Source organism: Oenanthe melanoleuca, chromosome 5, assembly GCF_029582105.1.
Source record: "Oenanthe melanoleuca isolate GR-GAL-2019-014 chromosome 5, OMel1.0, whole genome shotgun sequence".
In the NCBI taxonomy this organism is placed as follows: domain Eukaryota; kingdom Metazoa; phylum Chordata; class Aves; order Passeriformes; family Muscicapidae; genus Oenanthe; species Oenanthe melanoleuca.
In genome coordinates this window covers 39,398,635-39,418,657 of record NC_079339.1, presented here as the reverse complement: position 1 = coordinate 39,418,657, position 20,023 = coordinate 39,398,635, and the positions used below count along the sequence as shown (strand labels likewise).

Genomic DNA, 20,023 nt, shown 5'->3' with positions numbered 1-20,023 from the left:
TTTTCAAGCAAGCATCTGAAGTAGATATTTAGAACTGTGCAATTACTTCCCCTCAGGGCAGAAGCTTTTAATATAATTAACTTGGCTAAGATGGACTATTACATGTGCCTTTCTCTTTGGAGTAACAGGTCAGAGAATGTTTATTCCTTTCCTATATACACTGTAGGCTTGCCTACATCCTGGCCCTGGTCCCAGCTATTACTCATTTCCTTAGAGAGAAGGGGTATGTTATGCCTGAAAGATGATAGCCTGAATAAAGTTGGATCCCCTTGCTGGGGATCCTTGCACTGAATCTTGCAGCTGACTGTCCTTTATTAACCCAGCATTTGTCTTGAGAAGTCCTGGTGAGGTCATTAGTCTGGAAGGTCGCTAAACACAGACTTTGAGTAGAATTGCTTTCAGGCCAGGAAGGGAGACTGAATTGTACATTGAAGAGTTGAGCAGTGCAAGAAGAGCTTTGTATTAACCCTTACAGTATTGTTTGTTACAGTATTGTAAGACTGAAATTTTTGATGCTGCCTGCACTTAATTTTTTTTCCCCATCCAGCCTGACTGATAGCAATTCAAGACGAAAATGTGAATTCTGATCTTTGCTAAACAGCCACATATATACTTACTCTGGTAACTGCCTCTCTGCACAGCCATACTCACCTGTTCAGATGATTAAAGGAGGATGAGGATTCTTCCATGTCCATTAGTGTAGCAAGTAAATGACATCTTTGGATAATTTGCCTGTTACCATCACTCAAGGCTGTCCCTTTGAGTTCTCAGCTGACATATAATGGGAAAGTTTAGAGCAGAAAGAAGGACAGTACAGACAACTTGTTTTCTCTGCACAAGCTGAGAGCAGTACAGAGGGAATTTTATTGTCTTAAGTGTCAAAGGAAGCAGGAAGAAGTATCAACATGAGGGCCATGGGAAGTGCAGTAAAAACTAAATCTAAATAAAAATTCTGTGTTGGCTACATAAGAAACAGAACCACACTGATTAATTACAAAAAGACACACATGATACTGTTCTTAAAGAAAGAAACTTTCAATTTCTTAGTTCTGAGCTGTACCAGTGATAAAGATGTAAATGATTTTGGAGCACCCTATCAGTGCTGGAGTAGAATACTGATGCGCATGGAAGGGGACTGCTCTGGTCCCACTAGCACCATCTCAACCCTGACCTGGAGGAAAACTCTGCTCTGCAGAGATCATGGGGGATTCAGCAGCCTTCTGGGCCTAAACAGAGTTGCTCTTGAGCAGAAAGGGCCAGGGCACCACTGAAGAAGAGTGGTTGTGATACAAGTAAACAACTGCTCAGAAGACACACAAAAATTAATTAAATTCCCCTAAGGAGTTCAGCTTGGCTGTAGAGGGGTCATCTCCAGCTTGCTCTGGGAGAGCAAACATCAAGCCAGAATAGCACTTGCTTTATTAAGTAAAATTATAAATCCATAATGCAGGTCTAAATGTTGTCAGGACAACAGTGCAAGGCCACTGGAATGTGTGGTGTTATTTCAGCTTCCCTTGCACACACAGTACACCTGGGACACCCTCTGCCTATACCTACTGTTCAAGCATCAGGACCACTTGAAATACTTCACTCAGAAGAAACAGGTAGCTAAAGCAACCACTCAAAGTGATTAGCCAAAGCCACTGGAGCAAGGTCAAGCCAATCTAATCCAGACTCTTGCCCTTTGGCAAACGGAAGCTTCTGTTCGTTACGGTTTCTTTAACTCTGAATTTTTAAGGACAGTCATGTTCCAGTCTATAGAACACCACACATGAGCCTACCTTAGGGAGGGCAGGCACCTGATTAAGGCTTTCACCTGAAATACTTAAAATTCATTGTGTTAAGCAGATTTGAAAACAGCAATACAACTACTATACGAACACATGTACAGTTCTGGAGTCATTTATTCTTATAGAATCTACGTTCTGACCCATACCCTGGCCCACAGGTAAAATAGTAACTGAAAAAAAAACCACTCCACTCCCACCTAAAACACTTGCTAACACACCTCACGTTCTTAATGACTCCTTTAGCTTCTACCAGTTAAAAAAAAAAGGCTAGTGTGTCACACTGATGGACACCCAACCCTGCTCTTTAATATACAAAGTTTGTATCAGAGTGATGCTGTAGCACAAAATTTTGCTCACTAATGAATCTGCCCATTAAAAATCTCCTGTTGGCCAGGTATCAAGGGACTTATCTACCTACATAAAAGTATAAAGAGGGGCTCTTATTTCAAAGTTTGCATTACATTTAGAATAGTTTTGCCAGTAATAGGTCAGCATTTGTTGAAGTCTTTCAAAGCTCACCTCAGCTTTACATACAACTCAGGCAGTGTCTATCCATTCCTAGTGTATGAACAAGGCTCCTTTCCAGAGTTCACAGGACTTGTACTGCAGAACAGACATCAGGTGACACCTACTGAACACTGAAATTTACATCACAGAGCTACATGAGCGACCCTATTAATATTTAATATTAAAAAATTAATAGGACTCCTTGAGACCCATCTTCCTTGTTCTGCAGGCACTAAAGGAGTATGAGTTACATTGTCCTTCCTCCTCTGTAGCTCTAAAGCCTGCAGAAGTGAAAAAGACTCTCATCACCAACCTTTTTTCCTTATGGTTAAAGGCAGACAGACCAGAAACCAGAGCAAGTAGATGGGGGAGGAAAGAAGTTAAGTGCTAAAGTTTGTCTTGCACTGTACCCTAAGGTTTCTTACAGCATAAAGCTAGATTGCATTAATCCTCTCTGACATGGAAGAATGTAGTCTTGTTTGTTAGGAAGGAAACAAAGCTTTGTATTGAAGTGATTCATCCTGTTACAAATATGGGGGGAGCAAGAGCAAGAAGGGGAGAACTCTATGGTCCTTTTCCAGTTTCTTGTACCATCTGCTAAACTGGAGATACAGAAACAGTAAGGAGCAGGAGTTCTACAGCAGGAATTCTACAACACAGAGAAACACAGTAGAAGTATAGTAACCCTAGCCAAGTGCATTTGTCTCTTCCTGTGTCCACCTTGAGAAGTTAATCAATGTTTGATACAAGCAAAGAATTAAATACTTCCTAACATATATAATTGTACAACTAAATCTTGAAAGAGGATGTTCTTATCTAGCTGCAGCTGAGGATTAAGAGACCTTGAACTCTACCTGTCATTCATATCTTAAACATCCATTTCCTTTGGTTTTCTAAGCTACTGGCCTCAGTTACATCCTGCAGGAAAGCACTTAATTACAAAGTCAAACAAGCATTTTGTTTTAAGCCATTCTGCCTTGATGATCTAACACTGCTGAACGCCCCTGTTGCCCTGCTCTCAAGAAAACATTAACTTGCAGCTGACCCCTCATTTGTCTCATCTGTTGTAAAGTCTTCCTCCTACCCCCACATTTCCCCTTTCCATCTAAAAAAGCTCAGGTCTGTCCAGTTATTCCATGTTCTCTGTACTAAATAGTAATTACTCTCAAAAGCTCTCCAGTTACTCTGAAATAACTAACCAGTCGATTAAACAAAGTTATGGTGAAGATGCATTCTAGGCATCTTTTATAATTTTTAAAAAATTCTGGATTTCATCCACTTTAATAAAACCTGACAGCCAGTTTTCCCTTGCTGACTGCTGCTTGTATTTATCCTATGATTCACAGTGGCATCTGAACTTTCAGTCTGCTGCATAGCAAACATTATGCAAAGGCAGTTTGTGGCTTCCGAGTGGCCCATGTTATTTACGAGTAACTGTGGTGCCTTTACAGCTAACGTCATCGTTAGCATCCAGGCACTAAATATGGTAATTTACAGCCACACAAAAATGACCAGAGGACACATTCAATTAGGTGCTTGGCTCACTGCTGCTGTTGACTTCAATTGTTGCATGTAGCTGGAATATAAGGAAGTGGACAGGTGTTGCACTGCACTGTGGAAACTGGCATCCTCCTCTGGATTAACCTTCTCTTGGCTCAGCAGCAAGTTCTGACACCTTCTTACAGATTTTCCTCCTGGCTATGTTTTCAGCACAGCAGAAAACAGACTACAAATAGAGATTGGAAGGACTGACTGCAGTGGTATGGATATACCTTGCAAGTTACATCACAGTTAAGGATGTACAATTAGGAACCTGTAAGGCGTGAGTTAAATAGCTTGTGGGTGGTGCTTCGAGGATTAACTGCTTTAACTAGGCAGAAGAGCTGATTTGTTTGGGGTTAAGAATCCATTCTCTGCCACCAAAATAGCTCTACTCATTATGAGGATGTGGCACAGGAATACTGCAACAAAGAAAGTAGTAGAGCTAAGCTCCATCGTGTTTCCAACAAAGAAAGGAAAGAATAAGCCCGGTTCTAACAAAATTAAATATGTGGTATTTCAGAAAGTTTAGCTCCTTATCAGTGCTGTGATAAAACAAGACTTTTTCTCTCCAGGATACTCCCACTTTCAATCTCAGTTTTTGCATCCCCTAGTTCCATGCTGTTCTAACTTCTGGAAATCCCACTGTTTTCATGCCCTAGGCCTCAAACAGAGAGGTCTGACAACACTCCAGATTTCTGACATGCATTACACTGCTTAATCAGCTGTACAACACTCCCCCAAAAGAAGAATAGGAAGTCAAGGCCACAAGTGGCAGAAAGAACCAGCCCAGTCCTTTGGGGAAGGTTAGTGTAAGCAGTGCTGTTAAATACTGCAGCTATCCAAAGAGCCAGAACACAAGCACAGCTCTGGCACTGGGGTGGGGAACTGCTTTCAGGAGGCTCCAGGGTGAGCTGTCAGGAAAGCAGCTGCAATTTCCTCCAGCAGACTTCTCACAAACAGGTGTATATAACTCTGTTACTAACACTACAGGGAGGAAGGAGCAAGAGCCTTGTGGAAAGGAAAAAATGCTTGTAAAACCTTTTCACATTACATCCTTCTTGAACTATTTACTCTTAAAACTTGTACCTCAGTGACTGAAGTGCCTGCCACAAGCTTTCTGAGTAGCAGCCACTAGAAGCTGATAGAGAGAATGCTGATGAAGAGACAATAGGAAGTTCAGGTTTTCCACCAGCCCCCATCTGCCCCATCTCCATTGCTGGAATAATTGAGGTCTCTGTGCCTGTTTTCATGTAGCAGTGGTATACGCATATCCTGATCCACTCAATCACCAAAGGACGTACAGCAACAGTTCACCACCATTCCACTGTGTACCCCTTCAGAGACAATGAAGTGCTTTGAAACAGCCAGGACTAAACATACTAGATGTGTTTTTTCTGGATGAGAAGACTTTGTATGGTCAATAAATCAGGCTGAGCAAATTCAGACCTATCTCTCACAAGAGAGATGATGATAAACAAAGTGTTCATAATGACAAAACCAGGAGTTTTTGTACAAGATTCAGGGGCCATCCAATTCCAGCATCACTTCTCCCACAGCCCTGCAGGCCTTGCAGGGGTTGAAGACTTCTGTGCAGACAGGAAAGAAGTACTGTTGACAAGAATGTTTCATCTACTTGCTGTCAAGGCAAAGATAGCAAGTCCACTGACCCCACTCACTTAATATTCTTCCTGAAGCAAACACCCAGTAATGTACAGATCTTTTTCCTTTTCTTTTTTTTTTTTTTTCTTTTTCTTTTTTTTTTTAAAAATACTTAAGTGAATTAAGATGGTCACCTCTCCCAGAAACAGGCAGGCGAATCCTCTGGGACCCATGGGATCCAGCTCTGGGACTGGCCCACTAGTAAGTACCTGGGAAAATCAGCACTCTTTTGCTCCCACTCCCCTGTCCCATTTGTCAGAATCACTGCAGGTGGATCCAGGTCCCAACTGTGGCCAGCAAAAAGTCCATGGAGCCAGGCACACAAGGCACAGCTCTCTTCACACCCGGATCTGGTACCCGTTGAGGTCTGGCATGGCTTTGGAATCAGCAGGCTTCTTCTCACCAGATGGCCTGTGAGCAAAGAGGGTAACAACTCTTCAGAAACTGTTCTCAGTCAGGTGATGCTGCACATAGAGATGGCAGCACAGGAAAAGATACACAGAGCTTCAGATTGGTCCTGTGCTACTGAGGACAGGACTATTCTGCAGCCTCCAGTAATTCTCCCCATGATCTCAACAGAACAGAATAAAAGTTAGGAAGTAGGAGGTCCACTCTGGAACTCCAGGTTATTATCAGGAAAATACTCGTGCAGACAGCAGAGTAATTTTTGGAATCTCTTTGAGGCACAAGTCTGTGAGACACCAGAGCTCAGACCCATGCATAAGATTAAAAGTCTGCTACCAACATCACTGTCTGTTTGAGCTGCCTTCCTCCTCCCTGCCAAAACAGGCAAGCAAAAAAAACCCAGCTGTCCCCTCAATTCCCTAAGCAATGATAAACTCACAGTGGTACTGACTAGGGAAGAATGCTGTTGCAGGTCAGAGAAATATACACTTCTAAAGAAACCCAGTAGGACATGAGAAGGATCCAAATCCAAACAGCAATGTGGAGTCTGAGTAAAACAGATGTTTTAGATAGGTCTCCTGCCCAGCAGCCCCACTCACCGTCGGTCCCCTCGGCTGTTTCGCCTATGGGGGCTGGCCTGACCTCTTTGTGGGGAGGAGACATCTTTCTTTCTGTCCTTGGTGGGAGATGGTGGTCCAGTTCCTTTCCCAATCTGCCAGAAAAATGAAATTAAGAGCTATATGAGCAGAAAACCAATATGAGTAATAGCAAAACCCACAAAAATTAACAATGATTTATTATATGGGAAAAAAAAGACAAAAAGACAAGACAAGTGCATCGAAAATGCAAAAGCCAGAAAAAACAAGTTACAGTGACAGCTATGGCTCCAAGGACTGTATACAGTCCAACTTAATCACAGCTGCAGCACTGCATGAGCATCCATTAGGAGACCAGCCTGTATATAGTGGGGTGGTATTCAGCAAGAAAGAGGCCCCAGCCTCCGATTCACTTTCTACTCCACACATCTAGGAGAGTTTCCTGTCACTTCATTCCCTCAGAACAGCAGCAGCCAGGCAAGACACTGAGTGTGGCCATGAGTTCCTCCATCCTTGCTGCTTACCTTCAGCCTCATATCACGGGCGTGTCTCTCAAGCTCTTTGCGGAAGTCTTCACGGCTCAGCTTGTCTAGATCCAGGATGGAGCGCTTCCACTCGATCTGCTCCACACTGTGTGGGTCGTGGGACACACAGTGGCCCAGCTTCACCTTTTTCAGCGTGTGCCAGCAGCGGCGATAGGCCTCCTCAAAGTCAAAGATGAGCTCGCTCAGTGTGCGGAAGACAGGTGCTTTGTACATCAGCTCCTCGCGTCGGCTGATGCCCAGTGCCCCATAGCGGCCGCCAAAGTTCACCCCCAGCACGATGTGTCGGAAGTAGTTCCCTGAGAAGTGGGTTTTGAAGCTGATGGGAAAACGGTCCAGTGTGGTCATGTTGTTGGTGAGGTAACTGACAGCAGCCGCTACTCAGGAAATAACCATTGTAACAGTTTCCTGACAAGACACGTCCTACCTGCTCCAGACCCTCCCAGCCTGCTTAGCAGACTCCCCATTGATTCAGGCATCACATAGGCAGGATTTGTTCACCAGGTCAAGAGACCAGCTCATTGCAGGATGCCCTAATTTCATCTGGCTTATAGGGAAAACAGACTTGACCTCTTCAAGGAGACAATCAACAAAGAGAAGTTATTTTTGAGGCAGTTCTCTGATGCAAAAGTTGCAATGCTAGCACCTTAAGTGTACTGTATTCCAAAGCTCCCAAACTGTTAACACTGCAGCATTATTTCTCGGTTTGTTTTAATCTGTTTCCCTAGCTATTGTTTCATACACCTTCGGGATAAAAACTCATCAACCTCCACTTTTGAACCATTCACTCACTATCTGTGCCCCTCCAAGTGCATGAAGAACCTATAGCCCAAATACCACAAACTAAACCTGGAAGATAGCTAGGAAAGATGTGTATTTAAAGATAACACACTTCTAGAACTAATAAAGGTATTGCCTAAGCTAGTAAATGACATACACCGTAATTAGAAGTTGGGGAGGACCTGTAAGTTATTTTAATGCAGAACACATGCAGGCAGTAGGGGAACAATGCTATCCACAAAGGATTTCCTGACCTAAATGTAGTGTTTTTGCTCCTCATTAGATGTTCTTTTATTTTTTACAATCTTATACGGGTGACCAGGGCAGCAGCACCCTTCTTGGTGAAGGAGAAGCAACTCCAAAGGACTAGTTCTGATACTTTAGAGAATTGCTTGGATTTGGATTTTATTGGTGGGGTTTTGTGGGAGAACTGGGGAGGAAAAAAAGAGGAATGTGGGTTGGTGCTGGTATTATCACTACCCTCAAAGCATCACAAGCAAGAGAGCAGAGCAGAAACACAAGGATGGGCAGACATGCACAACTCCAAGAGGAAAGGATACATTCCCAGGATCACAGCTTCCAGGCATTTAATTGGCAGGGCCTCTTTGGTCATTTCTTTGGCCAGGTCCATCAGCCTGCAGAGTGGGACAAGGGAAAGATGAGGACGAAAGTTAGAGGGCTTTTGCTATGCAATGTGGCCAGTTCAGCCCTTTTGCACTATATTTGTAAGGTAGGTTTCCAGGAGAGAGGGTGGCCCACAGAGGATAGGGAACAGAACAAAGTATCTTCTTTAAGAAGATATTAAATCCAAACCAGGTCTCTGCCACATGCTGTTGTTGCTTCCAAGGAATTCACTTCAGTGGGTTGCAGCAAAACTGCTTACTGGCCAGCCTGGGTTCTCAGGGACATCACAGCACCAATGTGTCCACAAGTAAAACCCTCAAATGACCAAAAGCCAGCAGGGTTTGCCACACAAGGCTCAAGACTATAAAGCCTTCTTCTCTGGCATTAACCCTAGTCTCTGTTCAGTGAGTACCATGGAGGAGACATTGGACTGGTTACAAAACAAGGCATTAGACTTACATAAACCTATGGACTAGACCAACAGTAAGAAGCCAGTCTTGGGAGATTCTCCATATGTTCTTCAAGTGAGTCAATGAACATCAGGTGCTTATTGCCAGGAACTTCTGGGACACAGCAGTTCCCAAAATCTGCGATGAGGAGAATACCCTTTCTCGTTCAAAGTGTGAGTCACCAAAAGCTTAGTGAGCCTGGATTCTGCAGAGGCACTCACAGGAGCTATTAAGTCAGATCTGTAAAGATACTTGGCTTTCACAAAGCTTTTGTAGACCAGGACCTAATTTCAGATTCCCTCAGAAGTTCATATAATTACATTCCAATTAGAAGCAGGCAGAATATGCACATTTTTGCAATACATTATCTTTGGTTTACTGGATTTACTGATTCATGACAAGAAAGCCCCTACTCTCTTTCTTGAGGAAGACCAGACACAGCTTTGCCCAGCTATGCCCCAGGTAACAGACAACAAAGTTACCCAAGGCAGCATGCAGCTGCAGTACTGAAAGCCCTGAGTGCCACTAGACCCTGGGCATGGGATGGAGAAAAAGCAGTGTGTATAGCAGGACTCCAACAACAAAGAAAGGATTAAATGCTATAGAGGCTGCCAGCACTTACCCAGTCAGAGGTCTGCTCTTCTTAATCTCAAAGAATTGTGTCCCAGTGTGATTGTACCTGGAAGCAAGAAGTTAAGGGCTTGGCAGCTTGAAAAGTAGAGTTTGAAGAAAACCTGTGTGAAGGACTTTCACATTATTTACTATTCTCACAGCAAAGTCATGATCCCACAAATGTAGCAGCATCCTGCATTTTCTCCCATTTATAATTCCTCCTTACTTCCACTGTATTTCCTTGTCAATTCTTCTCTTCCTCATACCCACATACAGGTTTCCACTCCAATTCCCAAAGATTCATGCTGACAGCACATGCTCTGCTCAGCTTTCCAATTATCAGGGCAGAATAGTTTGATAAATCTCTTCCTGCTCCAATCTGCACATAATAATGGAGCAATGAAACATTCATGGTACTTTATTCCAAGATTGACAGGGATCCAATCCAGAGCACAACCACCCTGGATGGGTGAAAGATGCCAAAAGGTCAGCCTTCTTACCTTGAATTAGAACTGAAGCCAGAGCTAGATCTGTATCTCATCAATGAGATTAGACTGTGTTTGCATGGCATATTGCTCTCCAGCACAACAGGAATGGAGAACTCTCTTTCCCAGAACACAGCCACACAGGCAGCTCTGCATATAAAGGGGCAGCAGATACACAAAAGCAGGGTGGCTGAGTGTTGTTTAGATAGAGGAGTGATTGAGGAGGATGACCTGAGAAGGTTTGCCCAGCACCACAACTCACCCACCCTTAACAATGAGGTGGTGCAGTTTGTAGTATATCAGACACCTGGCTGTCAGGATCTCAGATATGTGTGTTTTTTAATGAAATATCACTGTAAAGCCCCTGACCTAGAAGAGTGGGTAGTGGGGAAAGGCCTTTGACAACATGCCCATTTGTTACATGCAATGAACACAACCAGAAGGTAACTTGGGCAAAAAAGGAAAAGAAATGGAGCAGCAAAAAAAACATCGTCCCAAGTCCAGCTTCCTCTTTTCAGGGAACAAGTGTCGCTTCTCCTCCAGCTACAACAGAAGGAGTTTTTCTGTTTGCCACAGGGAAAGAAAGTCCTCTTGCTCTTTCTTCCAGGGTTATCACACCAGTGAGTAGGGTAATAGCAAAGGATACTGAAGCTCCCTGATGTAGCGCTGTACAGCTTCCAGGCGCTCAGGGATGGGGGTGGACGGCTGGAACACAGGCACACTTGGTATGGGAATCTGAAATGAGGAGCAGAACATAAATCACTACTTCCAAGGTCCTTCACTGCTTCCTGGCATTTCAGATGAGTTGGCACTGACTAGGACATAGGCTTGACAGCATGACTCCCTGCCCTGCAGTGTCTGGTGTTTTGAATTACATGGTCAGAGAATGACTTCTGGATGTTCACCGTTCAGACTGCTGTCCCATTCTGAGGCCTCAGCCTTATGGGTCCAGTCAGATTTTCCTCACCATTTTCACTATTTGCTCCACAGGGGATAACTGTAGTCTTGTCAGCAGCTGAGAAAATGTGTCTAAGTAAAGAGAAGGGACCTGTCCACAGGACAGATAAAAAGAAGACACAAGTTTGGGATGACTGGCAGGCTTTGAGAAGCAGCCTAATATTTTCTCTCGGAAGGATAGCTCATGCCTTGCATGCACCTTGTTAATATCAGACTGCATCTTTTCTCAGCTGTTTGGCTTTTAACATTTCAGTTCCTCCTCAGACTTCCCCAGAGCTGGCCTATCCACAGCTATGAAAGAGTGAGTCAGAGCCTTTTCTTCCTTTGAGCCTTCCACTCTGCTGTGGACAACTGCCTCTGCTGGACATGGTTTTGTAGCCAGTGGTACTTAGTGTGCCCTTCACACATATTTCTGTGGCCATTCTTTTTCATATACCTCCTTCTTCTGTCCTGTGTTGGTACAAGTGACCAACAGATCTGGTGAACAAGATCAGGCACCTGAGCAGCTGAAAGCTGAGCCAGCAAGCATGGGTAGTTTTCAGCCAGATCAGTTCCCTGTGCTGGCTTGCCACACGGTTGCACTCTGCCTGTGCTCCCCCACGGTACAAGGACTAGAGACTGCTGAACCTTGGGATGGGCTGGTGCTGCCTCCCCCATCAAGCAGAGGCAGTGGCTGCCTCATTCACAAGGGGCAGCACAGGCACGGTGGAAGCAGATGTGAAACTGGGTTTGTTCAGCTGCAGCAGGAGCAGGGAAGGCTCCAGAGAGTGGCACAGGAATGGAGCCATCTCTGGAAATGCATGAGCTGAGTCAGTTTGGATGCTGTGAGGTGACACACTGACTCACAGGAAATAATTTCCAGGCAGAAACAAGGAAAGAGGTAAAAATCAGGGCAGGCTGACTATTTAACTTTGTTTCATTTCTTCAGCATGGAGGCTTTCATGATTTTGAGGAGACAGACAGATTAAGTGCGTGTTGACAGCACAGACTAATGATTCTGGGTAGTTCCTCCTCCCTTTACTAGTATAAACCCCCAGATCTCCTTTTCCTGAAAGGACTGTGTAACACTGAGGCAGCACAATGGCAATCAGTTCAGCAGGGGACTAGTTAATGTGGAAGAGCCTCCTGCACCTCAAGTAATTAAACTGATGAAAGTACACTGTGCTCTCTCCCAGATCTGGGCCTGCAGCCCAGACTGGGCTACAGTTTCTTTTTGCATCAAGTCTATAGCATTTTAATAGGGCAATAGAAGCAGAAGGAAAGGAATAAGGTCTCCATCCCTCAATTCCACACTGACAGGATGAGAGATCCTTACACTTTTTTATTCCCCAGCATCATACACTGCACATCTCAAAAGAGCTATAAATATTAGGTATTTTCACAGTCCTTCAGAAAGCAGAGAGGAATTTATTTTTAACAAAAAAGATAGGCAATCAGATCTATTTTGACTTCCCTTTAGCTATTCTGAAAGCTGGAGAGAAAGCAAGGAAGAGAGCCCAGATTTCCTAAAGTATATAACCTCTGCCAGGCTCAGCAGACCAAATGAACACACCCTTGATCCTTCATCACTTGTGTGGAGCAGCTGCATCACCCCACTCCTAGATTCATGTACCCTGGCAGGCTGTCTATATGCATGGGACTGGGAATAGATGCATTTTAGAAAGGGGATCCTAAGAAGAACCAATATTTTCATACACTAAGTGGGCCATGCTGTGTGAGAGGCAGATGGGAGCGAGGCACAGGCAAAGCTCCACCCTTATCGGAATCACAGAGGCGCTCTTCTGGCCAGCCTGGTTTAGCAACAGTTTCTTTTATGGCACTTATGTGTATCCAAGCATCTCCCCACTCTTCCTTCTGCAAATAACACAGGAGCAATATCAGCCTTGCTTGAGAGCCTAAATGAAAAAAACAGATTATTTTTTTCTGGTTCTCTCAGTCTGAATCCATTAGATGCAACTCTTCCTGTCTTTGCCCTCATAACCATCTCATTTAAAATCCATAATTTCTTTATGAGCCAAGCACACATCACTTTGTACTTCCAGCAAGGAGCCATTTGATGGTTCCAGCAGCTTGAAGCAAGGCAATACCCCACCCTGTTGCTGGAAAGAACACAACCTACAGGAGAGTGGCACTCCCAAGCCTGCTCACTTGATGCCCACTCACCCCAAGTCTCCTGAAATGAAAGAGGGACTAGGGGAGCTCTCAGACCCCAGTGAGAGACACAGCCCCTCAAGCTGATCTGTAAACATGTGTCTAATCACAGCCTCCTGCAGCCATCATTTTATTGTATTTTAGTTTATTGACCACTTTTTTGAGAGTTATTTCCCCCAACACCCAATGACGGCTACAATCCATGGCCAAAATTTTGGAGTAGGAAAGTCACTGTCCCATTCCCAACGCCTAAAAAGGACAATTCACCCTACAGTACATGGAGAGAACCTGGCTTTTCAAAGGAGCTAGCCTTGCAGAGTACACTTACTGCCCTCATTCTCATCTGTTGCACCAGCCTTTCAAAAAAACTTGATGGCAAGGAGACAGGTGGCAATAAGCAGCCAAAGAAAAGAAAATAAAAAAATACATCCCTACAGGGGAGAAGGAGCTAAGGAAACAGAGCTTGCAGTTTCCTGAATTCCAGTGTCCTCCCAGCTGTATGCTCAGTGAGTTTGGGAATGGGATCTCAGATGGCAGAGTGCTGAATAAGTTTATAGATCTATTTCCCAGGGGTGCTAGCAGATGCACAAAACCCCTCAACAACCCCCAAAACAAAACAGCCAAATTTTGCCTCTTATTGCAAGAGCTCAGACCACTTGTGTTCCCTAACTGTAACCCTCTTGGATGAAGACTATACAGTGAGAACAGTGGAAGCTCTTCACATAAGATCAAAACAAGGGACTGAACACTGTACTATCCCCCCTGTCATATACTGGAGTCTTGTTTGTCAGCTTCTTTCTTCCATTTCCCTCACCTTTTTTGGCCAAATAAGTCCTTATGGTTCGGAAATTAGGTAGTGTGTATTTTGACTGATCTGAAACATGTTTTCAGCCTTCACCTAGGCTCAGGACAAAGTCAGAGGAAAGGAAGGAAATCTGAAAAGGAAGGAAAAGTCTAATGGAGTTAGAATAGGGGTTGTAATCAGGACTCAGGATTTGTTCCAGTTGCTGCCACAGATGCCTATGACTCTTTACTGCACAAAGGATGTTGCATCACATGGTTCTCCAGAATTCCTCATGGAAAGCAGTATGGATTGTCTGTGCACCATATAATAGCATGTTCTTCCATACTTCAAATTACCTTCCCAAGGAGGTAAGTCCTTGCTAAAAAAGCCTGAGATGAAAAAGCTCAGTTTTTTTGTATCTGAATTTTCTCTACTAGAGTGATGGGAAGACTCTTACAACCCACCAGTGGAGTGATATACCAAATGTTTGCAGTGTCTTTTGTTCACAGTATGACAATAAAAGGGAGAGATTTTTCTCCAGCTGAGATGCAATACAGATAGCAACAATCACAAGAATTCACATTCAAATGTTTCAGTACAGCACAAAGCTCAGTGAGATTGTCAGTGGTTCCTCTTTTCGTAGAGTTCTCTGCAGCAAGGCCAGGAACATGCTCGGAAATCACATCTGACCCTACGCCAGCAATAAGCTCTGCAAGTGTTTGCTAACTCCTCTTAAAACACTTGGCATCAAAAGTCTTTTTTGACAGATACAGTTGTGTTCCAGAATGCCTTCTGGTGTGGGAGACTGTACCCAAATCTAATTTCTTCAGGTTCAAAGGCTCAACTCCGCCTGTCTCAATCTCCCACCTCAAGAATTTGTACTCGTCTAAATTTAACTCTCCTCATCTTTTCATCATTTATCCAGTCTTTAGGCACTGCCCATTCCCCCTCCCTCTCCAGACTGCTCCCACATCAGCTACCTGAAGTCCGTTTCCCAGCAAGGCCGCAGAAGAAGAGGGTTCTGCTGGCGCCCCAGGCAGGGCAGAGACCCGCAGACACGCTCAGACTCCGAGTTAGAGCGTGGCTTTGCTTCCGGCACGAGCAGTCCCGGGGCCCGTTATTCCCAGGGATCACTCCCGAGCCGGGGAGACCGGGCTCCTAAGGGGCCAGGCGGGCGCCTCCTCCCAGCGGGATGCCGCCGTCTCCCCGTTCCCTTCGCCCGCCCCGTTCCGCCGGGACCCCGAGCCGCGCCAGCCCCGGGCTGGGGGGTCTCACCTTGGGCAGGTCGGCGGCGCCCCGGATCCTCTGCGCCACCCGGTCCCCGTCGGGGTGGATCCTGCCCACATGCCGCCACATCCGCTCCCAGGTGGGCTCATCCACGGGCAGCCCGCCGCGGTTGACGAAGAAGGGGACGCCGCCGTCGCGAAGATCCTCGTCGCCCTCCTCCTCCTGCTGCTCCTCGTCCCGCGGCGCCGCCGCCTCGCCGTTCGGGGGCTGCCCGGCCGCCGCGGCCCCGCCGCCTCCCGGCATCGGCATCGCCGCGCCCGCACTCAGCGCCTGCCGCCCGCCGCCGGGCCGCCGGGGGCCGCGCCCCGCATGGCCGGCGCTCCGGGCACGGGGCGTCACCGCCCCCGCCGCGCCCCCGGGGATATCAGAGCGGAGGGCTCGCCGCGAGAAGGGCAGAGAGAGCCGGGCGGGGCGGTGCCGGGTGCCGCATCAGGCCGCCGCCGGGCGGGGGAGGCGCCGGCGGCCCGAGCGCCCGCGGCAGTGACGGCGGGCACCGCGCGGGGCGGGGCGGGGCTGCCCGGGGCGCCCCCGCCGCGCCGCCTCCCGGGCGGGTCTGCGTGAGGGAACAAAGCCGCGCGGGGCGGGGCCGGGCAGGGCCGGTGCCGCTCCCTCCGCCCGCTCCGCCCTGGGCCGGGCCTCAGCCAGCGCCCACAGCCCACCGCCGGGCTGCCGCTGCCCTCGGGCGATAAGCGGATACGGGCGATAAGGGGGGCGGCTGCGGCCGGCGATAAGGGGGCGAGGCGGGAGCGTGGGAGCCGGCCCTGGGGCTGGGCTGGGCTGGGGTGGGGTCACGGAGCGGTGCTGAAGGGTCGCCGTGAGGGGCAGGGGCGGGCGAGCGGGCTCTGCGCTCGGGCTGCGGGGCGGCCCCGCAGCGATAAAGCACTGCTGGGAGCCAGGGCAGGTACCCGTGTTGACATAGCTGTGAGGAGAGGAAGAGCTGGGATGAGCTTTCCAGGTAGGAAGCAGTGTTGGGTGGAGAGCGTATTTGGATGCTCCTGTGGCCCAAACAAATGGTGAAGAACGGGCTCTTGTGGAACCGCGCCGCTTATCTAGGGCTGTGCTGCATACAGCCCGACCCCCTCAAGGGAGGGGCCCGCCAGGAAAGAAGCAAAATACACCGCACCTAAGGTCTGGAGATGCACCCTAAGTGAAACACCGAGTGTTTTGCTCTGCTACATCGTCTGGTTTTGTTTCAGCTCTCTTGTAGTGCTGAGAAGTGTGAGCTCCCACGGGAGGTTCTCCACATGCTGCAGGAGATTTGTAAGCCTGTTCTCCAGTGTGTACCTGCTACACTGGCTGTGTCCTCACCTGTAAGAGCCAGGCTGTGCCTCGCCACAGACAGGACTAGTGGCTGTGTTTTCTCATCATCCTTTAGTATTAATTCATGTTGAAACCTCTAACGCAGAAGTATTATGTAATTTAAACACCAAGTACTTAAATGTGCACAAATTACACCAATAAATGGGTACAGATTACCGGGTCAACTGCTGAGGAACCCTCTGAAGGGCATCTCAAAATACTTGCATTTAGCACCCCAAACAAAAGGCTGCGGTTCAGCATCAGAGTGGGGAAATGAGGGGAAATACATGCTGGTTGCCATGGAATTTGATGTGCCCTGAGAACAGGGTTAGCAGGTTACAGAGCTGGGTAGAGGATTTCAGAGAGAAATTCCACTTCTTCTGTAGTGCTCTGCAGGCTGTTGCTCACATGGGATCATTTCTGAAGGCAAAATACTTGAACACAGTTTTCTGTTGAATTCGACGTTGCCCGAAATGCTGAAAGGTTGATTTTTTTTTTTTTTTTTTTAAAGGGAAATTAGGCTAAATGTATATCCCTGCTTCTGCCTTCCAAACAAATCACCAGCATCACTTCATACAGGCTACATTAACTTCTGTGATACTAAAACATATAAGTCACTGAATAAGGATTTATTTTGAATGGGGACCTTAAGCACTGCAGATTTATCACCTCTGTAAGGTTTTTATTGTTTTTATCACCTTTGCCTTCTACTTATGAGCAACTGGTGGTTGGTTGAAATTGACACCTTATATCTAAAGAGGCAGCAAAGCCTGGGACAGGAATTACTCTACAGCCCCTGAATGGACACATTTTACAAGAACAGTTCATAACCTCCCATATCCTCAGTCCCTTCTGCCCCCGTGGTCCTCAGTCTCTCTAGAGACATGGGACTGTGAGTGTGCCAGTCAAGCAATGGCACAAGGACATCACCTGCATTTTGCTTGAGGGGCAAAGTTATCTCCAGTAACAACACAGCAGAAAAGACACAGTGCAAAGACTTTAAATGCTTCTTTCAGAGCTCTATTGCCTCACCTGGCTGAAATTAGGCACAGCTGTCCATAGAGGCAGGGATGCTTGTTTTGATTCTGAGCTCCAGCACTAATCCATGGCTGTTAGTTCATATTGCCTCATAGTTCCTCCTGTTAGAGTAAAATGCTAATAACCCTGACTTGCAGCCAGAGATTTTGTAAAAATTAGTTAGCATTTTTGGCATATTAACAACTATTCTTTCTTAAAAGAAAAATAGTCATAATAGAAGTGAAATACAATTCTTGTATGTTTCATGTCTTAAAATATATTCTCAAATTTCAATTGGAGGAAATACAGCTGATAAGTATCAGCAGACCTAAAAATAAGCTTATCAGGTGATTTGTTTCACTTTGTATTGGATAGTTATTAGGCAGCATCCCTCCCTTCTGACCATCACTCAAACAATTGGTCCATAGCAGGGGATCTGCATTTCAAGGCAATGCCATGGCACTAAGCTTTGCACAGCTGAAAAAGGACAGAGCAGAGCCCTGCCAAGTGAGCCAGTCCCTGCAGTGGGAAGGGGAAGCAACTGAGGTGAGAGCAGAGGACAGAGACTTCACTTTCCCTCTGCACAGCTTGTGCTCTGTGCCATGGGTGCTGCTGTAATGCTCATTAAACACTGCCTTTCATTTCTGGCAGCACATGGCTGTGGCTAGGATGATGAGGGACCAGAAGGCATGCAATTGCTGTTTAATGACAAGGTAAATTGTTCATTTACCTGTGCTTTGTAGAGGAAGACTGTGCAAATGCTCTGTGTGTGTATCAAACCTGAGAATGGTTTAAATGGGTGAAACTTCATTAAGACAGAGTTAAGTTTTGCTGTTAGTGAGAAATAAATAACATTGATAAATGCTTGAAATCTAGGCAGAACTTATTGGAATAAATAAGTTATTTTTTAAGATATAAGATATTTGGTAAAAGTATGCAAGTGGTGTATGTGTATATATACATATATACCACTTGAGAAATAAATTATTTTCTCTGTTTTTCTGTATGAAGTGGGAGTTTTGTCTCTATTAGAGAGGATCCAGAATTAGCTCCTGTGAACATGGAATACATGGATACTGAGTGATAGTCTTCTAGAGTCTTTTATAATGTCTTCTAGATTTTAATTAATATTTAATTCTTTTTACTTCTGACAGTAATTTGTTTTTATGCTGTCATTTTAGTTTTGTTTTTATTTTTTTTTTATTTTTTTTTTTTTAGTTTTCAAATACAATGTCTTTGTGATCTTCTATAAGACTAATTAAAACATTTAGCAGAGATTTCTTCTTCTTAATGGCAATTTTAGGCCAGTGTTTAATTGCATTTTCTTAGCGTGAACTGAAACATCACAATGTTCTTAACGGTTTTTTCCAAACTGCATGATTCTGTAGAACACTGAATGTTGCTTAGAGCATGAGTAGGGCTTGTGCTGTCTTTATCCAACTTGGCCTAACTTTTTGTGATCTAAGGTTCTCTGTGGCACCAACTTCCTTTTTTTGTAATTGTTTTGGACTGGATTTCCTTTTTTGTATTCCTGAAAGAGCTCTGTGAAAAGCCTCGTGACAAATCAACATATTTCTGAATTTATTTCCCAGAGCTTTGAGGCTATTATCTAACCTTGTTGGGTTTCTTTCAGTGTTTTAAACATATAAATTCTATTTAATTCTGTGTGTGTTTGGAATGCTTCTTTCAAAGGCACCTGTAGTTTTTCTAAATTGATTTTTCAGAACTTTTCCTCTGAGTTATTCAGTCTCTTTGTATCACAGTGGATAGCCTGCAACAAATTAGGTAAACTACCTTTTGAAAGTGTTTGATTTGTTTCCTGTTCCCCTTCCATTCCTCTTTCCTTTCCCTTCCTTTTTCTAAACTTTTCAGTTAAAGGGTTGAAACTCATTGTCTAAATGGTGTTTATTTCTGTGTTTAGTTTTCTCCAGCTCACAGTGCTCCCTTTAGCCTATCCATACAATGTCTTCACATGCAGTGAAATTCTCTGCTGTGCAGAAAGCCCTGCTCAGGTCACTGTGCTGCTGAGTTGTTTGCATGTGCTGAGGTAGATCTTTGCTCCCAGCACAAATTCTACCTTTGCCCCTGAATTTGTTCTTGCCTTGGCTCTAATCAGGACTACCTGTGCAGACAACAGCAAAGCTTTTGTTCCTTGATTGCAGCACGTGTAATGTTTGGTGAGTCTGGGAGATCAATTGGCATAGCAGTGCCAGAAAAGCCAGGTTGTGTTGGCAGCTAAGAATGACTTCAACAGAGACTGATTTAATGACTCCACACATTTTTCTCTTCAGGTGCAGCCATTCTGATTTCTTTTCATATGTAGGTCACACCTAAGAGAGAGGAGACTTAGATCAAATCAAGCTTTAAAATGTCAGCCAATACTTATAAGACCTCTGTATTTATCATAGAATCCTAGGATGGTTTGGGTTGGAAGTGATCTTAAAGATCATCTAGTTCAACTCCTCTGCCATGGACAGGGTACCTTCCACTAGATCAGGTTGTTCAGAGCCCCATCCAGCTCTGGTCTTGAACACTTC

At 45.4% G+C, this 20,023-nt stretch overlaps 1 protein-coding gene across 1 annotated transcript; it reads right to left on the bottom strand.

Annotated features, from left to right (window-relative positions):
* Positions 1-822: 822 nt before the first annotated feature.
* Positions 823-15,675, bottom strand: VASH1 (vasohibin 1). Its single transcript, XM_056493006.1, has 7 exons — positions 15,159-15,675; positions 10,638-10,726; positions 9,517-9,573; positions 8,382-8,456; positions 7,024-7,405; positions 6,503-6,615; positions 823-5,909 (listed from the first exon to the last, which is right to left on the bottom strand). Exons 1-7 carry the CDS (start codon positions 15,417-15,419, stop codon positions 5,837-5,839), a joined length of 1,050 nt encoding a protein of 349 aa, XP_056348981.1. The 5' UTR covers positions 15,420-15,675; the 3' UTR covers positions 823-5,836.
* Positions 15,676-20,023: the final 4,348 nt, after the last annotated feature.